Here is a 21430-nt window from a genome sequence, read left to right as displayed (position 1 = left end):
TTAATGATGATGAAGAAAATACTATTTGTCAATAAATTGCTAACTTGGCCAGAGTCTAATTCTGAAGGGATGGATAAACATACAGGAATTATTGGTTTCTCATAACCAAGGAATGTCTAACGAAGGATTGATGCAACTGGATTTGGAAAGTGTCAAAGTTTAGCTTCACAGTACATCTCTGAAGCAATTGAGATGTTTTCAAAAACGATCCTGATACCCAAAGAATTTTCGCGTGTGGTAGCAAATGAGAAATGTTACAAAGAACTTTACTTCAACATAAAAAAATATGCTATTCAGCACGTATACAGTGACTGAACAATTTTATAACTTATTTAAGTTTTGTATAAATTTTGCTACTTGACTTTACTTTTGTTTTGTTATTTAAATAATATTCTTTTTTTACATTTAACCCTGCTTTTTTTTATACTCTTGCATCCAGTTGCTGCAGAGTATTATAGTTTTGTTCACCTAACGGTTGTACGTATAACTCAAAACTAATCAAGAGGGATATAGGGTTTTATATATTTAAATGATCAGGAGGACGAGAAAAGTTGAAATCCGGTTGAGTGTCTGTCTGTCCGTCCGTCCGTGCAAGCTGCAACTTGAGATATAAGATATAAAACTAATTTGGTACAGGAAGAGTGGACGTGGCCCCGCCCTCCAACAAGTTTAATGTACATATCTCCTAAACCGCTTAAGTTACAATAACCAAATATGTTGAGTACAAATCTTATGTAAACTTTTACCGACAGTGTGAAAATTGATAAAATCGATGGATAACCCCGCTCACGCCCATATAACGCTACTGTTAACCGACGAGATGTTATGAGAGAGCTTAATGGGAGAAGGAGCGAAAATTAGACGACGGGCGCGGCACCACCTACTTTTTGGTGAAATCCCATATCTCGGGACCTGACCAACCGATTTTGATAAAATTGGTATATGTCATTTTTGTTACATTCTTATGTCGTGGAAATCATATTGTGGCAGTAAATGATATACGAGTTTATAAACGAAATGGCTCTTTTAGCAAGCTTTTCACCTAATGGCATCGTTGAAGTTGTTGTTGTCTTGCCCAAATATGGGATAGCATTGAATATATATTTAGTAGCGCCTTCACAAGTCAAAACGGATTTAAATTTACTAGGTAAATACATTTTGAAAGGACAACGCCAACGAAAAACTAACAGCTGTTCGTCTATTGTATTGTAGCTTCCTGGAGTATAATTATCGTTTCACTGTTTTGTTAAGAGGTTCTACACCTTTAAGACAGGTACAAAAGCATCGGTGGGGCGCAAGTCTCAATGCTTTATCATCCGTTCACAGGCTACTAATTAAAAAGTTGAACCTGTCACGACTCATGGCAGCAATATACCTTTCTCCACGATAGGTTGTATTAAATAATTCACTAGCTGACAAATTATTGTAATTCAAAAATACGGTCTAAGTCAGTATGCCAAGAAAAGCAAACATTTTGAGACAATTTGTATCTGCAAACGCCTTGCTAGTCAAATTATATGTTCGTGTTAGAGATATCTCTGCATTCGTCCACTGAACTATTATTATTGATATTATTTTGTCAGTAAAAAAACATTGAAGGACTAAATCGGATCACATAAGGTTTTAAATGCTCTTGTTGGACCTCTTATTCTTCGAACAACATTCATCGATAGAACTCTATCGGCATTTATTCCATTCGAGGTAGTCCAGCATTATTGACTTTTGCTTCTTAATGTTGGCTAAAGTACTCTTACTATCCGGCTGTCTAAGGACGGACTATTATTGTTGGTTTTTTCTCGATTCTCTTGCACATTAAGATCTTCATCTTCCGCGCGTCGTCTAATATTCCATCTTTTTCCATTTTATTTATTTATACTAAAATGTACTAAATTTTAATAAGAAACACAATAACTAATAATCACTCAAAAATTGTAAAAGTAGCACAAAACATAAACATACGTCCCGGAGACATATGGCTTAGCAATTTCTCAGAATATACAAAACTTACCACCAAAAGTCAACTACCACTGGAATGCTGTATGTAACAACTGAGATAAATGCAAATATGCGTTATGAAAAAATTGTAGTAAGGAGAGCAAAAATGTAAGAAGGTCGTACGCCTCTCAGACGTAGGTTATGAAAGCAGGGTTAAAGATGACTCCTTTCCAAAATATACAATAATAACTCGCCATTTCAGGTTTCGTGCAACAGTGCTCTAAAATAAGGAAATATAATTACTAATGAAATCAGAGAGGCATTCGAGCAGAAACAGTACTGTTCAGCAATAATCCTTGATGTAATTTAGGCATTCGATAAGGTGTGGCATAAAAGCCTCTTATATACAATTAACCCTTACATGTCATATATATATTTATATATGTATAAGTATGTATATACATATATAAATATATCAGCGAAAGGCATGATGCTAAATTGTTTACCATTTGAGATTAGACGATTCTTTGGCGTCCTTCTGTATTTGGGAATAACACAAGTTCCAACTATGCTGATGGGTTGGCCACCAAACTTTAGATTGGTGACTGATGCTAAGAGTATACTAAAATTATGGAGGGAACACTTCTCCGACGCTTAATATAGTCGGAAGTATGCTCAAAGATTAAAATTTAAGTGTGCTTTACCCAATCCACAAAAACGGAGACCCTACAAAAGGCGCCAACTACCGTGGAATAAGTCTCCTAAACATCGCATATAAGGTTCTATCGAGTGTTTGTGAAAGATTAAAGCCCACCGTCAGCAAACTGATTGGGCCTCATCAGTGGTTAACAACCGAGCAGATGGAAAATTCCGAGCCGCTCGATACTAAGCGAGATTTCAAACAAGAGGACTCCCTATTGTCTGCTTTCTCCAGAAGGGTTAACTTGGCTTGGCGACTTGGCTCCCACGTCACTGTTGACAGTCATAACCTCGTCAATCTTGGAATCAGTATTAACACCAACAACAATGTCAGCCTCAAAATCCAACGCAAAATAACTCTTGCCAACAGTTGCTACTTTGAACTGATTAGGTAATTGAGAACTAAAGTCATCTCTCGACGAACAAAGACCAAACTCTATAAGTCACTCTGCACCATGTAGCAGGACAATAATGATGATCCTGCTATAATATTTTCGTTACGTCCGGCAACATCACACCCGACAATTTTCTATTTTGACTTCAATGTGTTCGTTGTTGGTTTCTTTAGTGGGTCTAATCAGGTTGAAACCACAAAATAATCCAAATTTGCAAACAGGAATATTAATTTTACGAAGAAATAAAACGGAAAATTTTAACTGAAATTGGCATTAATGCAACTGCCCATCCGATACTTCAAAATCCAAATAAGTTTTTTTTTAACGTCGTGAGCGTGAATTAATAAAACAAAAAATTGTATAGAATTTAATGTTAAAATCATCTCCGTTGTAACTTAATACAATATAAAGCAAATAATACCTAGTAATTTTTATATACTGTTGGTCAGAGGCTAGCGAAAGCTATAATAACGTAATAAACAGTTTTCCAATGTAGACATAAGTAGACAGCGCTGACTTTGGCCTGATTCTGACAAAATTATAAGATATTCAAATGTGTAAATTGTAACCGATTCTTAAATATCTCGCTGTGATTACAAACGAGCTTTTCGAATCTGTAATCGTTACTAATTTACAAACAGGTCGCTATGATTACAACTGAGCTTTTTATACATTTTTTCAATTTCTCGTAGACGTGTTTAGTTTGAAAACATGGTCGAAGAATCCCTTTTTATTTTAAACCGCCACCAATTTATCAAATTTTCAAATATTAAAAAAACTAGTGTTTATACTTAATCCCGATTTCCCTAATTATTGAGGGGTTCAATGGGTTTTCTCGGGTAAAAAACAACCTTATATCACGAATTTTTTTTTCATATAAAAATTAAATATTTTATTATAATTTTCATATTTGCAAACATGCACTATAAAAAAAAATTATTGTAGAGGTGTTGTAGAATTTAACAATACAATAAAAAACTTAAGATTTTTTGAAATTTGTACACCCATGTAACCCCTTAAGATTAAAAAAGGACCATATACTGTTTGATCACTCACTAAACAATTTTTTATAACTATTACATAGAAATTGAACTTTAAAAAATTTAAGGTAGTTGAAAAAAAATAAATTATAAAAATCTGTTAATGAAACTTACATATATGTAAATATATGTATTTTTTATACAACTTATGAATATAGAACACCACAAAATGAATGAAAATATTTCCAAACAGCCCCTAGATTTCAAGCTTCGCAACCAATTTTTCTATATCAATTACTTATATTATTGTTTCATTCGTGGTTTGCCACGCTGGGTTCATTAATATGACAGATTTTATGTAAGGATTTTTAATTGATGTAAAATCCTTACAAAGAATTGTAAAGAAATTAATTTTTGCTTCAGCTTAATCCTAAGACAATATATATTCACAAATCCATGTCCGGTTCACGCAGGCCATCCGAATGCATTTCTTTTCCAGCCAATTGAAGCATAACTTTGTCCTCTAAATTTTTATCCAAAATCGAATTGTTTACACCGCCCTGGAATAATTAATTTATTTATTAGAAACAGCGTTATAGCACATGTGTACTAAATTTTGTATTCTCTTTCTAAATATAAATATATGCATACATACATATATAGAAGAAATATAAGGAAATTAGTAAATCAATGACAAATTCTAATATACTTACATCGCCTTCTTCAGAGTCTTCATCTTTAGGTTCGTCACCAATTCCCCAAACTTCTATATTGCGTATTTTATAATCTTTACGCTTGCTAAGCTGCACGTAGTCACGATAGGTTGTACAAGATTCGCTACTTTGTCCTATTCCATAGTCACTATCAATCCATAATCCCCAATAATTAAACTGACCGCCGATTCCCTGCAGGATTAAAATAAAGAATTTAAATAATTTTCATCTAACCATATTCCTAAATTAGCAATCGGCTCTCTTTTTACTCAGATCCAATTGAAGGTTGCTGTACGTAAATTAAAAAAGCGCTTAAGTGTGCGGAAGAATACAAACCTGTAAATCATATAAAGAAACTGAGGTGAAATTCAACAAACAACTAAAACTCCCTTGGAAAGCCCAAAAATACGTTAAGCCACCAGTACATATCAACATGCCCATACTGAAAATTGAGTGGGAATTATGCTCGAAATAAATTTGCAATTTACTTTGCATACCACCTAGAAATGGTATTTGCGTCTAACTAAATTAACTTTTGAAGTTGAAAAATTCAAGATAATAGTACTGCAAAAATTTTAATGGCGTCATCAAATATTGCTGTTTTCGGACATTATTCTAATTCATGAAAAAATTCGCAGTTCTTTGATAGATAAACCCCGGAAGAATTTAGGTTAGGTTAAGATATCGATCTTAACGGGGATCTCTCTTAGACAACTTAGAACGCTGATCTATTGTGGTACCTAAAGCTCTTAATAATACATCAAATAGACTCTTATATAATAAATTGTTGAAACGGCTAATGCCAGTTTCTGCTATGTCTATTGGTTCGTTGAAAGTAAGCTTACCGAGATGTTTCAACATTAGTCTTGTAAAGGCGGGACAATGGAGGAGAAAGTGCCTTTGACAACTAGTGTTCGAAAGATTTTTAACCTTACCAAATGAGTGCCGATCCGCCAATGTCCTATAAGAACCTCTACAAATTCAGAAAAATGATTTTTTCTAAGGGTAAGTAGTTCAGTAGATCTCTTGTGTTTTACTCTAGACCAAAAGGAACTCGCAATCCCACAGGAACTTAACGGCAACATACTCCTGCTAAACGCAAGCAAGGTCCATTGGTCCATGTGAATGGGGAAAGGTTGTCCTCTCTGGCTAGCTCATCGGCTTTGCAGTTGTCAGCAATTTCGCTATGACCAGGTACTTACTAACGACCTCAACGCTAATATTGCGTTGCTCTGCTCTGCTGTCGAAGCGAATGCCCACCTCCCTGAAGTTATTGCTGGTGTCATTCACGGGGCACCAGAGGTGCCGATGAGAGACGCTCTTTAGAGCCCATTGCGATATCACTTTGAGGTACCCTTTGATTTCATCGTAGACGGAATTTAGAAATTTTCATTTAGCCATAAGAACTATCGTAGATATTCACCCGAAGCCCTCGTTCCTCGAGTTGTTTAAGTAGGTCGTCAACCACCAAGATCCAAAGCAGAATATTTAAAAAAAAGTGTTACTAAATTGCTAAAGACGACTCGTTACCAAAATATAATAACACACAAGTTCGGGTTTCATGCAAAACATGGCACCGTAGAATAACTAAATAGAAATCGGAGAAACACTCGAGCACAGAATACTCATGGGCGTAGTTCAGCTATTCGCTATGGTGTGGCATGTAGGCCATTTATATTAATTTAAAACAATGGGTCCGTCCAAGAAATGCGATGGACGGGAAAAAAACAGAGACGAGTAGGTCCTTGTGGCATTTACTACAGTGGCCATATAAAGGAGTGCAAGTTTGGTGTGGGATTCGTGGTGGGAGAGAGACTCCGTCGCCGAGTACTATCATTCACTCCGGTAAATGAACGTCTAGCTGCAATCCGCATCAAAGCGAGGTTCTTCAACATATCGCTGATTTGCGCCCACGCCCCGACGGAAGAAAAGGACGATGTGACCAAAGATGCCTTCTATTAGCGCTTGGAGCGCTCCTATGAGAGCCGCCCCGCCACGATGTCAAAATCGTGCTTAGCGACTTAAACGCCAGGGTGGGCAAAAAAGGTATCTTTGGCACTACGGTCGGTAAATTCAGCCTCCACGACGAAACATCCCCAAATGGGTTGAGGCTGATCGACTTCGCCGGGGCCCGAAATATGGTTATCTGTAGTACTAGATTCCAGCACAGGAAAATACATCAAGCTACCTGGCTGTCTCCGGATCTAAAAACCACCAACCAGATCGATCATGTTGTGATAAACGTCAGACACGTCTCCAGTGTTTTAGATGTCCGTGCGCTCCGAGGTCCTAACATCGACTCGGACCACTATCTTGTTGCAGCCAAGATTCGCACCCGCCTCTGTGCAGCAAAAAAACGCACGTCAACAAACACAAGAAAGGTTCGACGTCGAGAAGCTGTAATCACAACAGACAACAGAACGATTTTCTACTCGGCCTGCACTCCTGCTCTCTGAGAGCACTCGTCAACAACTCGGCATAAGGGAACTGTGGGACGGCATTTCAAACTCCTTACGTACAGCTGCAACCGAAACTGGTTTTCGGAAAATGCAAAAGAACACCTGGCACGACGAGGAGTGCCGTGTCGCAGCGGAGAGAAAACAGACTGCCTACCTCGCAACGTTACAATCGACCACAACACGTGCGGGATGGGATAGATACCGAGAGTTGAAGAGGGAAGCGAGACGCATTTGTAGACAAAAGAAGAAAGAGGCTGAAATGCGTGAGTATGAAGCTTGATAAGCTGGCCGTCAGGGGTAATGCTCGAAAATTCTATGTAAAAATGCGGCGGCTTACAGAAGGTTTCAAGACCGGAGCATACTCTTGTAGAACCCCCAAAGGTGATCTAGTCACCGATGCCCAAAGCATACTTAAATTATGGACGGAACACTTCTCCCGCCTGCTGAATGGCAGTGAACGTACAACACCAGGAGAACGAACTCGATTCCCCAATCGATGACGATGGAGCAGACATTCCATTGCCCAACCATTCGAATAGCAATTACCCGCCTGAAGAACAACAAAGCGACGAAGACCGATGGATTGCCGGCCGAGCTATTCAAACACGGCGGCGAAGAACTGATAAGGAGCATGCATCAGCTTCTTTGTACAATATGGTCGAATGAAAGGATACCCAACGATTGGAAATTAAGTGTGCTATGCCCAATCCATAAAAAGGGAGACCCCACAATCTGCGCCAACTACCGTGGGATAAGCCTCCTCAACATCGCGTATAAGGTTCTATCGAGCGTATTGTGTGAAAGATTAAATCCCACCGTCAACAAACTGATTGGACCCTATCAATGTGGCTTTAGACCTGGCAAATCAACAACTGGCCAGATATTCCCCATTCGCCAAATCTTGGAAAAGACCCGTGAAAAGAGAACCGACACACACCACCTCTTCGTCGATTTCAAAGCTGCTTTCGACAGCACGAAAAGGAACTGCCTTTATGTCGCGATGTCTGAATTTGGTATCCCCGCAAAACTAATACGGCTGTGCAAACTGACGTTGAGAAACACGAAAAGCTCCGTCAAGAGAGGGACCTCTCCGAACCGTTCGATAGCAAACGAGGTTTCAGACAAGGCGATTCCCTATCGTGCGACTTTTTCAACCTGCTTTTGGAGAAAATAGTTCGAGCCGCAGAACTAAATAGAGAAGGTCTTCTATAAGAGTGTACAGCTGCTGGCGTATGCCGATGATATTGATATCATTGGCCTCAACACCCGCGCCGTTAGTTTCGCTTTCTCCAGACTGGACAAGGAAGCAATGCAAATGGGTCTGGCAGTGAACGAGGGCAAGGCGAAATATCTCCTGTCATCAAATAAACAGTCGTCGCATTCGCGACTTGGCTCTCACGTCACTACTGACAGTCATAACATGAAGTCGTAGATAATTTCGTCTATTTTGGAACCAGCGTAAACACCACCAACAATGTCAGCCTAGAAATCCAACGCAGGATAACTCTTGCCAACAGGTGCTACTTCGGACTGAGTAGGCAATTGAGAAATAAAGTGCTGTCTCGACGAACAAAAACCAAACTCTATAAGTCACTCGGAATTTCCGTCCTGCTATATGGTGCCGAGGCTTGGATAACATCTGATGAGTCGGCGTTGCGAGTTTTCGAGAGAAATGTTCCGCGAAAGATTTATGGTCCTTTGCACGTTGGCCATGGTGAATATCGCATTCGATGGAACGATGAGCTGTATGAGATATACGACGACATTGTCATATATCAGCGAATTAAAAGTCAGCGGCTACGCTGGCTAGGTCAGGTAGAGAAGGACCTGGCTTCGCTTGGAATATCCAATTGGCGCCACGTTGCGAAAAGAAGAAACGACTGGCGCGCTGTTGTTTACTCGGCTATAATCGCGTAAGCGGTGCCTACGCCAGTAAAGAAGTAAAATGCTAGAGATCGGGGTGCGCGTTGCCTAGTACCAAACGGGTTTCACCACGAAGCAGCGACCTATATTCAGTCGATAACATGTAAGTGGGGGCTGTATATATTGAATATTTCGAACTCGACATCGTCTGACCGGATAGCTCTACCCTGGATATTCTAGGGTAGCATCTCTGCGGTCGATATCTTCATCGATTGAACGATATTGCACGGTATTGTGTAGTATGAAGGCTAGGCTTCCAATGTTATCGCGTTCGCGATCCTTACGTACGACGTTGAAACCTGCACAACTCAGAAGATCTGAGATCTTTTTGGACTGCAGCTATCGGTACGCGTTCCCGGCTTATGAAAGCAACATCTTCTCGATCTTGCTCTGCAGTTCGTTGCAATTAAATTATAAGATACGGATTTCTCGCGGGTGTCCGTGGGTGGCGCTGGGGATAAGGGAGTGGCGTGTAGGCGGTGGCTGTTGCAGGTATAAAACTCGCAGGGGCGATTGTCGCTCTGTGGTGTTAGTTGGCGACGCCAGTTGGGTGTTACATACATACATATATACGACACACCCCATCACGTGTAGTGCGCAGGCCGGAACACGTCGGGAAATGACAACAGCCAGTACATGCATTACACTTGGCTGATGTAACATTCCGACGTATAACTGTTTGACACACGGAACAGACTGTGCGAGGAACCAGGAGTTGCTGAGAGGTTCTCGCACAAGGATTGGAGCAGGATGAAGATTGGAGAGACAGATCAGAATGGGAGTCATGTTGCCTATTTGAGCTCCTATGGACCGTGGAGGTACTTTGTTGTCCGCTCGCGTGGAGGTGCGGCGCAGTGCTCGAACTAGTTGTAGATTGTACAGCCGTAGAGGCTAAGATCGCGGTAGTCCGTTGGCAACATGGGGTCACGAAACTCGTGGTCCACTCGCCGTGTGTCTTAGGGTCTGAGAAGGTCTTAAGATGATCCCATCCATCGCATTTATTACACCCGACCGAGGTGGAGTTTGAATGGAGCCTTTTAGCGCAAACGCAGCAGAATAATTCCTCCGAGCTCGGGTTGGACTCAATGCCAGCACGAGTCAGGAGTCTACGGAGCATCCCTGCTGCAAGGCGGTGCTTCAGTGATGACAAGCTTAAACTAAGACTTACCAATATTTATATTATTTATCGCGTAAATTCCGGCTCATGTGGAAATTTGTGAAACACCGATGTTACAGACTTAGCATCCTCTTTGAGTTTAATTCTATTTAGAGCTTGAATAGTTCTAACAGTTACAGACAGATTAAAAGCGCTTGATATATCTGCAGCTTTTTCTCCATTTTTAAAGCGTGATAAAATATCCAATTTTTTTTATCAAACTTAGATTGCTATAAATTTTACCAACACTGAGTTTTCGGCTCGTGTTTATTATACCCAAAGAGTTTAAACATAAATAAATACAAATAAAGAATGGTCAAGTTCGGGTGTAACTGAACATTTTATACACTTACAGATGCTGGCAAAACTTTGAACTTTAAAAAATATTGCGAAAGATTTAAACATCCATTATTCGATGAAATCGGGAATAAATTACAAACAAATTTGGAACCTTCTTACTTAGTATACATATATTGAAGGCAATAAACTTAGACTTAGTTTTATTGCCATATTTCAGTTTAAGTCAATAAAAATTATATTAAAAACATCTTCATTACTATTTTTGCAAATACTAAATACATTAAATGATACAAAGGGTTTCATTAAGGTACTTCCAATACAATCACCAATCATATGGAGAAAAGGCAGCAGGATATTCGAAAATTCTGCTGAAATGAAAAATACATGATGAAATGACATGAGTCAAGTCTGCGTACAGCTGCACAAGAACAGCAATTCGCGAGTTTAAGTTTAGTTTTTTTCGATAACTTGTGCGATTTTAAAATAACAATTTTAGTTTTTTAAGTAATTAAATAAGTAAGAGGTCTTTAAATCAGTCATTTTAATGAAAGGCAAGGAAATTGATACCGATGAAAGAAAAATCATCATAAAGCTATACATATGTTGAGGCCAAACGATTAACAGAAATAGGGATAGTAGTCGTCCGAACGCATTCATCGGTACATAGAGTGGTCAAAAATTATATTTCAACTGGATATATTTTATCAAAACACCGTGCTGGTCGGCCAACTCTCTTAACAAATCGCGAAAACAAGTGTGTTGTACAACTAGCTCAGCTAAATCCAAGGATGACCACTCATCAATTGCAACTGGAAGTGCAGCAAAGTTGTTCTAAAGTTTTTTCAGAAACGGATGGATTTCGCAAATGAATATGTTTCAAAACCCCCAGAGTTTGGAATACTGGGACGAAATTGATAAGGAGGAAAAGGGGGAAAAAGGGGGTACGAAAAAGAAAATATGGTGCCAAGTGTGAAACATGTTTCATTGATAATAGTACTATAAACAAGAGAAAACGTTAACTTCGGCTGCACCGCTAATATACCCTTCACAGGTGCATTTCTTTTACTAACTATGCGTTCAGTTTATATGGGAGAAATATGCTACAGTAATCCGATCTGAACATTTTTTTCCATACAAGCCCTTGATTCCGATCGATCGATTTGTATGGCAGCTATATGCTATAGTGAGCCGATCTGAACAATTTGTTCCGATATTACATTATTTTTATGAACAACAACTCATACCAAATTTCGTGAAGATAGAAGTTCCGACAAATGAGCAGTTTCTTGAAGAGAAAATGACGTTCAAAACTGAGGGACTAGTTCGTATATACACAGCTGAGCATTTATACATATATATGTATACAGTACTTCATAGGGGCTCCGAAAGAAACTACATTGCAAACTTAATATACCCTGTTGAGGGTATAAAAATAGGTTCAGTCGGGTCAATACTTTCCTTGCCCCACAGATATTTATTATAAATATTTTCGAAATTTCAATTGACTTTATACCACTTATATCGGCCAGTGTGCTAGCTATTTAAATGACATTGAGTGTTTTTCTAATAGCAGTGTGACGACAAAATCTTCCAAGCTCGAGCTTTTCTCGTATAAAAACGGTTTTTGTTCCTAAAGGATATATAACAAACAAAAATAAAAACAAAAAAAAACGTTAACTTCGGTTGCACCGAAGCTAAATACCCTCCACAGGTGCATATCTGTTAGTAACTATGTGCTCAGTTTGCATGGAAGCTATATGCTATAGTAATCCGTTCTAAATATATTTTGTTAAATGTGAAAGTGGTCCATACAAGAACTTTATTCCGATCGTTCGGTTTGTATGGCAGCTATATGCTATAGTTAACCGATCTGAACAATTTCTTCGGAGATTACATTGTTACCTTAGAAAATAACATATACCAAATTTCGTGAATATATCTTGTCAAATGTGAAAGTTGTCCATACAAGAACTTGATTCCGATCGTTCAGTTTGTATGGCAGCTATATGCTATAGTGGTCCGATATCGGCCGTTCCGACAAATGAGCAGCTTCTTGAGCAAAATTTCAAAACGATATCTTAAAAACTGAGAGACTAGTTCGTATATATACAGACAGACGGACAGACAGACAGACGGACATGGCTAAATCGACTCAGCTCGACATACTGATCATTTATATATGTATATACTTTATAGGATCTCCGACGATTCCTTCTGGGTGTTACAAATTTCGTGACAAACTTAATATACCCTGTTCAGGGTATAATAATAAATTTACCGCTATTTATATTTTTTTGCAGGATCTAGGAAAATATTTCCTTTATTTCTGATAGTAGATATCTTTTCGAGAATGGAGTCATTTGTAGAAGTTCACGCAAGTGAGGAAAGTTCTCTGATCGCCATTCACTTGGGAGTGGCCAGAAACGATTCTTTTACATATGACTCAAGCAGCTCACGACTTCGGGTCTTTGACCAAGTATCCTCTGGGTAGCGTAAAAACTTCCGTTCGAAGGCGAGCTAAAGTGAGAAGGCGAAACATCCCCATAGGGTTGTGCGCTGGGTTTGGGACCCGCCACGTAAAAAGCTCGCCCCAATGAAAAACTACCAACAGCCTCGGATGAGAAACCTTTTGATGACGACCATGGCAAACGAAATAAGGACTACGAATTGAGGGCATGCACCTGGAATGTCCGGTGCCTTAATTGGGAAGGTGCCGCTGCCCAGCTGGTTGATGTCCTCGGGAAAATAAAGGCTGGCATCACCGCCATCCAAGAAAGGCGATGGACAGGACGAGTAGGTCCTTGTGGCATTTGCTACAGTGGCCATATAAAGGAGCGCAAGTTTGGTGTGGGATTCGTGGTAGGAGAGAGACTATCATTCGCTCCGGTGATTGAGCGTCTAGCCACAATCCGCATCAAAGCGAGGTTCTTCAACATATCGCTGATTTGCGCCCGCACCCCGACGGAAGAGAAGGGCGATGTGACCAAAGATATCTTTTATGAGTGCTTGGAGCGCACTTATGAGGGCTGCCCCCGCCACGATGTCAAAATCGTGCTTGGCGACTCGGACCACTATCTTGTTGCAGCTAAGATTCGCACCCACCTCTGTGCAGCAAAAAACGCAAGCCACCAAACGCAAGAAAGGTTCGACGTCGAGAAGCTGTAATCAAAACAGACAGCCGAACGATTTTCTACTCGGCTTGCACTCCTGCTCTCTGAGAGCACTCGTCAACAACTCGGTATAAGGGAACTGTGGGAAGACATTTCAAACTCCTTACGTACAGCTGCAACTGAAACCATTGGTTTTCGGAAAGTTCAAAAGAACAGCTGGTACGACGAGGAGTGCCGTGTCGCAGCGGAGAGAAAACAGGCTGCCTACCTCGCAACGTTACGATCGACCACTACACGTGCGGGATGGGATAGATACCGAGAGTTGAAGAGGGAAGCGAGACGCATTTGTAGACAGAAGAAGAAAGAGGCCAAAATGCGTGAGTACGAAGAGCTTGATAAGCTGGCCGACAGGGGTAATGCTCGAAAATTCTACGAAAAAATGCGGCGGCTTACAGAAGGTTTCAAGACCGGAGCATACTCTTGTAGAACCCACAAAGGTGATCTAGTCACTGATGCCCAGAGCATACTTAAATTAAGGAGGGAACACTTCTCCAGCCTGCTGAATGGCAGTGAACGCACAACACCAGGAGAAGGAGAACCCGATTCCCCAATCGATGACGATGGAGCAGACGTTCTATTACCCGACCATGAAGAAGTTCAAATAGCAATTGCCCGCCTGAAGAACAACAAAGCGGCAGGGGCCGACGGATTGCCGGCCGAGCTATTCAAACACGGCGGCGAAGAACTGATAAGGAGCATGCATCAGCTTTTTGTAAAATATGGTCTGACGAAAGCATGCCCAACGATTGGAATTTAAGTGTGCTATGCCCAATCCATAAGAAAGGTGACCCCACAATCTGCGCCAACTACCGTGGGATAAGCCTCCTCAACATCGCGTATAAGGTTCTATCGGACGTATTGTGTGAAAGATTAAAGCCCACCGTCAACAAACTGATTGGACCTTATCAGTGTGGCTTCAGACCTGGCAAATCAACAACCGACCAGATATTCACCATGCGCCAAATGTTGGAAAAAAAGATTCTCCTGTGAAAGAAGAATCGACACACCACCTCTTCGTCGATTTCAAAGCTGCTTTCGACAGCACGAAAAGGAGCTGCCTTTATGCAGCGATGTCTGAATTTGATATCCCCGCAAAACTAATACGGCTGTGCAAACTGACGTTGAGCAACACCAAAAGCTCCGTCAAGAGAGGGACCTCTCCGAGCCGTTCGATACCAAACGAGGTTTCAGACAAGGCGATTCCCTATCGTGTGACTCTTTCAACCTGCTTCTGGAGAAAATAGTTCGAGCTGCAGAACTTAATGAAGAAGGTACCATCTTTTATAAGAGTGTACGGCGTATGCCAATGATATTGATATCATGAAGAAGGTACCATCTTTTATAAGAGTGTACGGCGTATGCCGATGATATTGATATCATTGGCCTCAACACCCGCGCCGTTAGTTTCGCTTTCTCCAGACTGGACAAGGAAGCAATGCAAATGGGTCTTGCAGTGAACGAGGGCAAGACGAAATATCTAGTGTCATCAAACAAACAGTCGTCGCACTCGCGACTTGGCTCTCACGTCACTGTTGGCAGTCATAACTTTGAAGTTGTAGATAAGTTCGTCTATTTAGGAACCAGTATAATCACCACCAACAATGTCAGCCTGAAAAGCCAACGCAGGATTACTCTTGCCAACAGGTGCTACTTCGGACTGAGTAGGCAATTGAAAAGTAAAGTCCTCTCTCGACGAACAAAAGCTAAACTCTATAAGTCGCTCATAATTCCCGTCCTGCTGTATGGTGCAGAGGCTTGGGCGATGACAATAACTGATTAGTCGACGTTGCGAATTTTCGAGAGAAAGGTTCTGCGAAAAATTTATGGTCCTTTGCGCATTGGCCACGGCGAATATCGCATTCGATGGAACGATAAGCTCTATGAGATATACGACGACATTGACATAGTTCAGCGAATTAAAAGACAGCGGCTACGCTGGCTAGGTCATGTTGTCCGAATGGACGAAGACACTCCAGCTCTGAAAGTATTCGACGCAGTAGCCACCGGGGAAAGCAGAGGAAGAGAAAGACCTCCACCCCGTTGGAAGGCAATTGGCACCACGTAGCGAAAAGAAGAAACGACTGGCGCGCTGTTGTTAACTCGGCTATAATCGCGTAAGCGGAGTCTACGCCACTAAAGAAGAAAAAGAAATTATAGCACACACATTTCATGCTGATGTCTTAAGCTTTCTTTCAGTATTGATGTCAAATAACTGAAGAAATGTAAAGGAGAAAAAGGCTTGATTTTATCATATTTGGTTTCGATGTTCTTCTTGTAGTAGCAATTCATTTCTATGAACTTTCATATTTTAAAATTTATAAAATCAAATCACTCTAGTGGCAACGCAAGATTCGGAGCTGCAGTTCCAATAAAATCTGGGGTCGAATCGTTATATTCGTGCACGGATCGGCAAACATTCGAAAAAAAATTACGTGATACGTCAATCGTATTCGGTGATTGGCATTATGACATACGATAGCAAACGGATCGTAATGTATTTTCAATTCACAATAGTTTTTAAATTCCACAATGCTTTGGATCGTATTTTTAGGTCACAATAGATGTGGAACTGTCAAAACTTTTGCGAAATTTTCAATAAACTAACAAAAGCTAATTAAATATCAAAATGAATCCAACTTTGTTTTTTCATTTGAGCTCTAGTGAAAGTGATGGGGATACAAAAATAGTGCGGAGATAACTGAGAGATCGTAGCAATAGCGTAGGTATAAACAAAAAATTATGAATCCTCATTAACAAAATTTTCTTTGTAGATGTATCGTTGAACAAAGCATTGGAATTTTAAAAAGACGGTGGAGAATTTTAGGAAATTGGCAAGAGAGAAAGGTATCACCCCACAAAAGTGGAAGATTTGCTAACGTTTGAGGCATTACATAACATCTGCATAAAACTTACAACAAGTTGCGACCCTCAAAATTGCGATTTTTATCACACACAAGAAATGGACACCGGGGTAGCGAACCGCTTCACCGCAATCGACCAAACGATAAGAGATCAAATAAAGTATTCTTTAATAAATTTAATTAAAAAATGTATATGTCCTTAACCTTGTAAATAATTTTATTTTTATTGTCAACTAAAATACAACAATTTTGTTCATATAAATAAATTTTTTTTAATTTTTAATGAGATATTCCATTCATTGGTTTCTTGTTTATGTTCTTTATTACTAAAAATTATAGAACACTTAAAATTTAAAAAAATTTTGCTCACATTTCCATAAATTTGTCTATCACGATTGGTAGTTCGCGCTCGAACGACGATTCAAACGAACGGATACGTTTATACTATACTCGTTCACGTATGTCGTCATGCCAGATTACGATAGAAGCGCTACGATCACGTATGTCATAATACGAAATACAGGCTTTTACGTGACGAGTGATACGTTCACGGATGTAACGATTCGACCCCTGGTATTTCGTACACGGAACTTCAACCTTTATAATGTCTTTGCGTTCAGGTAGCAATGGTAATGTTTCCCAGCCCTCTTGAAAATTTAACGATAGCTGCCATGTATATTCCTCCGCGACACAATCTATCGCAGGACATGTATGAGCAAATTATGAACCAATTTAGTAATAAATTCATTGCTGGTAGTGATTTTAATGCAAAAAACAAGTGGTGGCGTTCATAGCTCACAAATACTGAGAACTTTGGAATTGCAATGGTTTGATGTGTCATTCAACTGGTGAACCAACTTACTGGCCATCTGACCTAACGAAAATTCCAGTTCGGGTCTCCTTTCTGATCACAGCGCAGTTCTGCTCGAAGTAAATACGCCGGTACTCGCAATGAATAAACCCACCAAACAAATTGGCAAACATTTTAAATTATCGTAAACGGCAAGAGGAAAGTGGGGATCCCAACATCGCTATTTCCTCTAAAGTAGATATCGATTATGCTGTGGAAGTCTTGAAGCACACACAATATTGCCCATACAAGTACGCCAGAAGCTAAAATCACACAGAGCGTCCACAATCGGAACAGACATCTCTGGTTCAATAACGAAGCTCAGAAAGAAGAGACGTCTTCGGCATGCATGGCATGTTCTCGAAAAGTGCGCAACAAATCCCTAGAGGCGTTTCGGGTTGCTGTTAAACCAGGAAATTCAGCACACAATCTTTGGAACTCGGCTAGACAAAACAATAAGCTAATATATATTAAACAGCAGAGGCCATTGGTGCAGGACCAATGTTGAGAAGGCAGAAGTGAAAAATTTGAATTCCATAATGCGAAATAAAATTTGATATCTAACTATTCGGTCGTTTATTACAAAGCTCGCCCAGTTTCTATACACCAGTAAGAATAAAATTTGTCATTGACCGTATGTCTGCAGCTCCGCCTCTTGCGTTGCCACTAGAGTGATTTGACTTTTAAGATCGTATCCTGAATGAATTTCTGCTACAAGTAGATCATCGAAGTTGTTAGTTTTAACATAGTGTTCGACTTCGGCGCTGTTTTTGCATAAGCTGTTGGCATTCAAGTCTTACTTGCATAGATCATTTGATGTCATGAGTTGAGTTACCAATTGTGTAAATTCAGCAGTCATCAGCATTACCATTTGCTGAATATGCATTTCCACTTTTTATACTCTTGCAACCAGTTGCTACAGAGTATTTTAGTCTTGTTCCTCTAACGGTTGTACATATCACCTAAGACTAATCAAGATAGATATAGGATAATATATATATATATAAATAATCAGGATGACGAGAAAAGTTGAAATCCGGGTAACTGTCTGTCTGTCCGTCCGTGCAAGCTGTGACTTGAGTAAAAATTGAGATTTCTCGATGAAATTTGATATGTGGGTTTCTTAGTGCAAAAAACAATTTCGAGTTCGTAGATGGGCGTAATCGGACCATCGAGCGTGGCCCGCCCTCTAACAAGTTTAATGAAGATATCTCCTAAACCACTCAAGCTACAACAGCCAAATTTGCTGAGTACAAATCTTATAAGAACGTCTACTGACAGTGTGAAAATGGATGAAATCGGTTGCACCCGAACTTAGCTCTTCCTCACTTGTTTCAATATTGATTTCTCATTAACGACTAACGAGGACATGTGTTGAGAAGGGTTACATGACTGGACTTCAGGGCCGTTCCGAAACAAACGTGTAAAGGTAGTATCAGTTTAGTTTAAAAACCTTTAGAGGATGCAGTGTGGCCTTCTCCACAGTGCACAGAGCAGGCTGCTGTTTCTTTCGATTTTGTGCTATCAGATGTTGGATGATTTTGTGCACATTTAACACACCTAAACGGTTTGTTGTTGTTGTCCGAACTCTTGGTATCTATGACACTGGATTTTCTTGGTGATTTGAAACATACAACTTCTCGACAAAGCCTTTTCACATCGAAAATAAATTTTTTTGTTGACGCTGGTCTCAAGGTCAATAAAAAATGACATTTGTGTTTTATTTATATGCAGTTCCTCAATTTACTGATCGAGTGTGCACAACTTTTTAAATATTTCTTTGCTGATGTTAAATAAAATGTTGTACTGTACTAAGAGTACTGTTAATAGTACCGCTAATATTTCCATTCTTTGTAACTGCATAGCGTGTCGTTGACCTCATTTACTTCGCTGAGTTCATTGGGCGTAACTGTACGCGAAAACTCATTCGATCAATTATTTGAGTATAGAAGCAAATGTTGGATGTGCACATATTTTGTCGGTAGAAACAAAAGAATTATATTACATTTCATTTTTGTTTTACATTAAAACATTATTATTAATTTTTTTTCATAAAGTTCCATTTTGTACGTAAAAAAAATTTTAGGAATCATTGCTCTACGTCCACCATAAAAAATTGTGGCTATGTTTCGCAAAAAAATATAAAAATTTGACAATCAAAGATTGGAAGAAAGTGATCTGGTCTGACGAGCCCAAAATAAATCGCTTTGGATCAGATTGGAGGCAGTGGGTGTTCGTTGATGCTATGGGGTTGTATGAATTGGAATGGGATTGGAAAATGTCATAGGAATATAAACGAATTACTCCAAACGATTATATTCATATTTTAGATCAAAACCTCTTAAGAAGCTTGAGTCAATGGGATCTCAATGTTGAAAATTCAACTTTTCAACAGGATAATGACCCCAAACATACCGCAAGAGTTACGAAAAGTTGGTTCCAAGATAAACAAATTAAAGTTCTCGATTGGCCACCGCGGTCACCGGACTTCAACCCAATAGAACAATTTTGGGGAGAACTCAAAAGGTCCTTGGTGTGGTGATTCAGTTCCTCGAAATCTTGACGAACTTTTGCAACAAGTGACAGCGCACTGGAACAAAATCACAATAGAAGCCTGATAGAAACTAATTAGCAGCATGCCTACCAGAATAAAAGCCGTTCTGCAAGCAAGAGGTGGCTATACGAAATATTGAGGTCAAGCTCAAATTAATGATCGAAACACTTTATCTTTGTTTTGTTTCACTTTTTGAATGAATTATAATTTGTTTTTTTAATAAAAAGTATTCCGATTTAATTTTGGTTTAATTTTTTCTTATATCCTTAAATAAGTTAACAAACCGCAAACATTCGATCATTGAGGAACTGTACATAATTTTTGTCATTAGTGAGGTGAAAAACTAAGTGTTTTTGATTGGCACGGTCACTCTTGATGTACATATTGTAGAGGAGTCGAATAATGAAGACCCTTCAGCACTGCTTTATACGCACGCTCCTCTTGCACTTTTCTATAGCTATCACTATCATTGACATAAGCCTTAATTTGCCATCTCTGACTGACTTGTAGGTAAACGTGACTATACCTGCAGCTTCTTCAGTCGTTTCCATATTATTAACATTCTGTGGTGGAGAACTTTCAGCCAGCGATTCGAGCTACTGGCCGCTTGAGAAGTGGAATTTTCCGAAGTTGTTTTTGCTTTTTGACGCATTTTCCTTTGTTTTTCTGATGAATCAGTGTCAGAATCTTCTATATCTGAGTTCAAGTGAGCCCCACATTTTAACTGCTGCCTTCGGAAATATCCCTTTGCGCTTAGAGGGTGCTGTCAGCCATTTTGTTGGTAACTGCCAGCAGACCAGCTCAGGATCTGACATCAGTAGACACTACAAACACTATAACACCAATCAACAAATGGAATTTATTTAATTTTTTATGATTGGTTCCTGATAATTTGTTTGGAAAAGAAATATTTTTTTTCCAAACTAATTTTAAATAAAGTTTATTTTTTTTCCGCTCTGACAAACACTCAAAACGTTTGAAATACAGGTTTTTTTTACGACACAAACACGTTTATGGCATCGTGAAAGACGATGAATAGTAGATTTACGCATATGGGTCCGAACGTAAACAACAATCAATTGTATGGGTGTTTCAAGATGAGTCGACTCCAACAATAGTTTTTCGCGCACGGAGCACTTCCAAGCTAATGTTACCCTGGTTTTTTTGGAAAAACTGCACATGTCGCAACTATACCGCCTAAGACAAATCTATCTTCACCACAACAATGCGAGCTCTCACACATCGAGTGAAAAAACTGTAATTTTAAGCACTGATTAATCGATTTGATGAGTCATCCTCCGTATAGTTCTGACTTGGTACCGAATAACTCCTTATATGCCCATACGTAGAAAATAATTTAAGAGGTCAAGGTTTTTTGACACCTGAAGATGGGGATAATGCATTTAGAACGTATGTTTTGGGGACACTTCAATCA

General features: G+C 39.5%; 1 protein-coding gene across 3 annotated transcripts in view; it reads right to left on the bottom strand.

The window, feature by feature from the left end:
* Positions 1 to 4173: 4173 nt before the first annotated feature.
* The window catches only part of LOC120767397 (MTOR-associated protein MEAK7), a 107129-nt gene continuing 89872 nt past the window's right edge, over positions 4174 to 21430 (bottom strand). For all 3 annotated transcript variants that reach the window (XM_040093433.1, XM_040093434.1, XM_040093435.1), the window contains exons 6-7: positions 4723 to 4914; positions 4174 to 4569 (exon numbers count right to left, since the gene is read on the bottom strand). In XM_040093433.1, the coding sequence (XP_039949367.1) occupies positions 4456 to 4569; positions 4723 to 4914 (306 nt within the window). In that variant the 3' untranslated portion in view covers positions 4174 to 4455. The remainder of the gene's footprint in view (positions 4570 to 4722; positions 4915 to 21430) is intronic.

This window comes from Bactrocera tryoni, chromosome 2 (assembly GCF_016617805.1).
Source record: "Bactrocera tryoni isolate S06 chromosome 2, CSIRO_BtryS06_freeze2, whole genome shotgun sequence".
Classification (NCBI taxonomy): domain Eukaryota; kingdom Metazoa; phylum Arthropoda; class Insecta; order Diptera; family Tephritidae; genus Bactrocera; species Bactrocera tryoni.
Note: the sequence above shows the minus strand (reverse complement) of the source record. Positions and strands in the feature narration are given on the sequence as shown.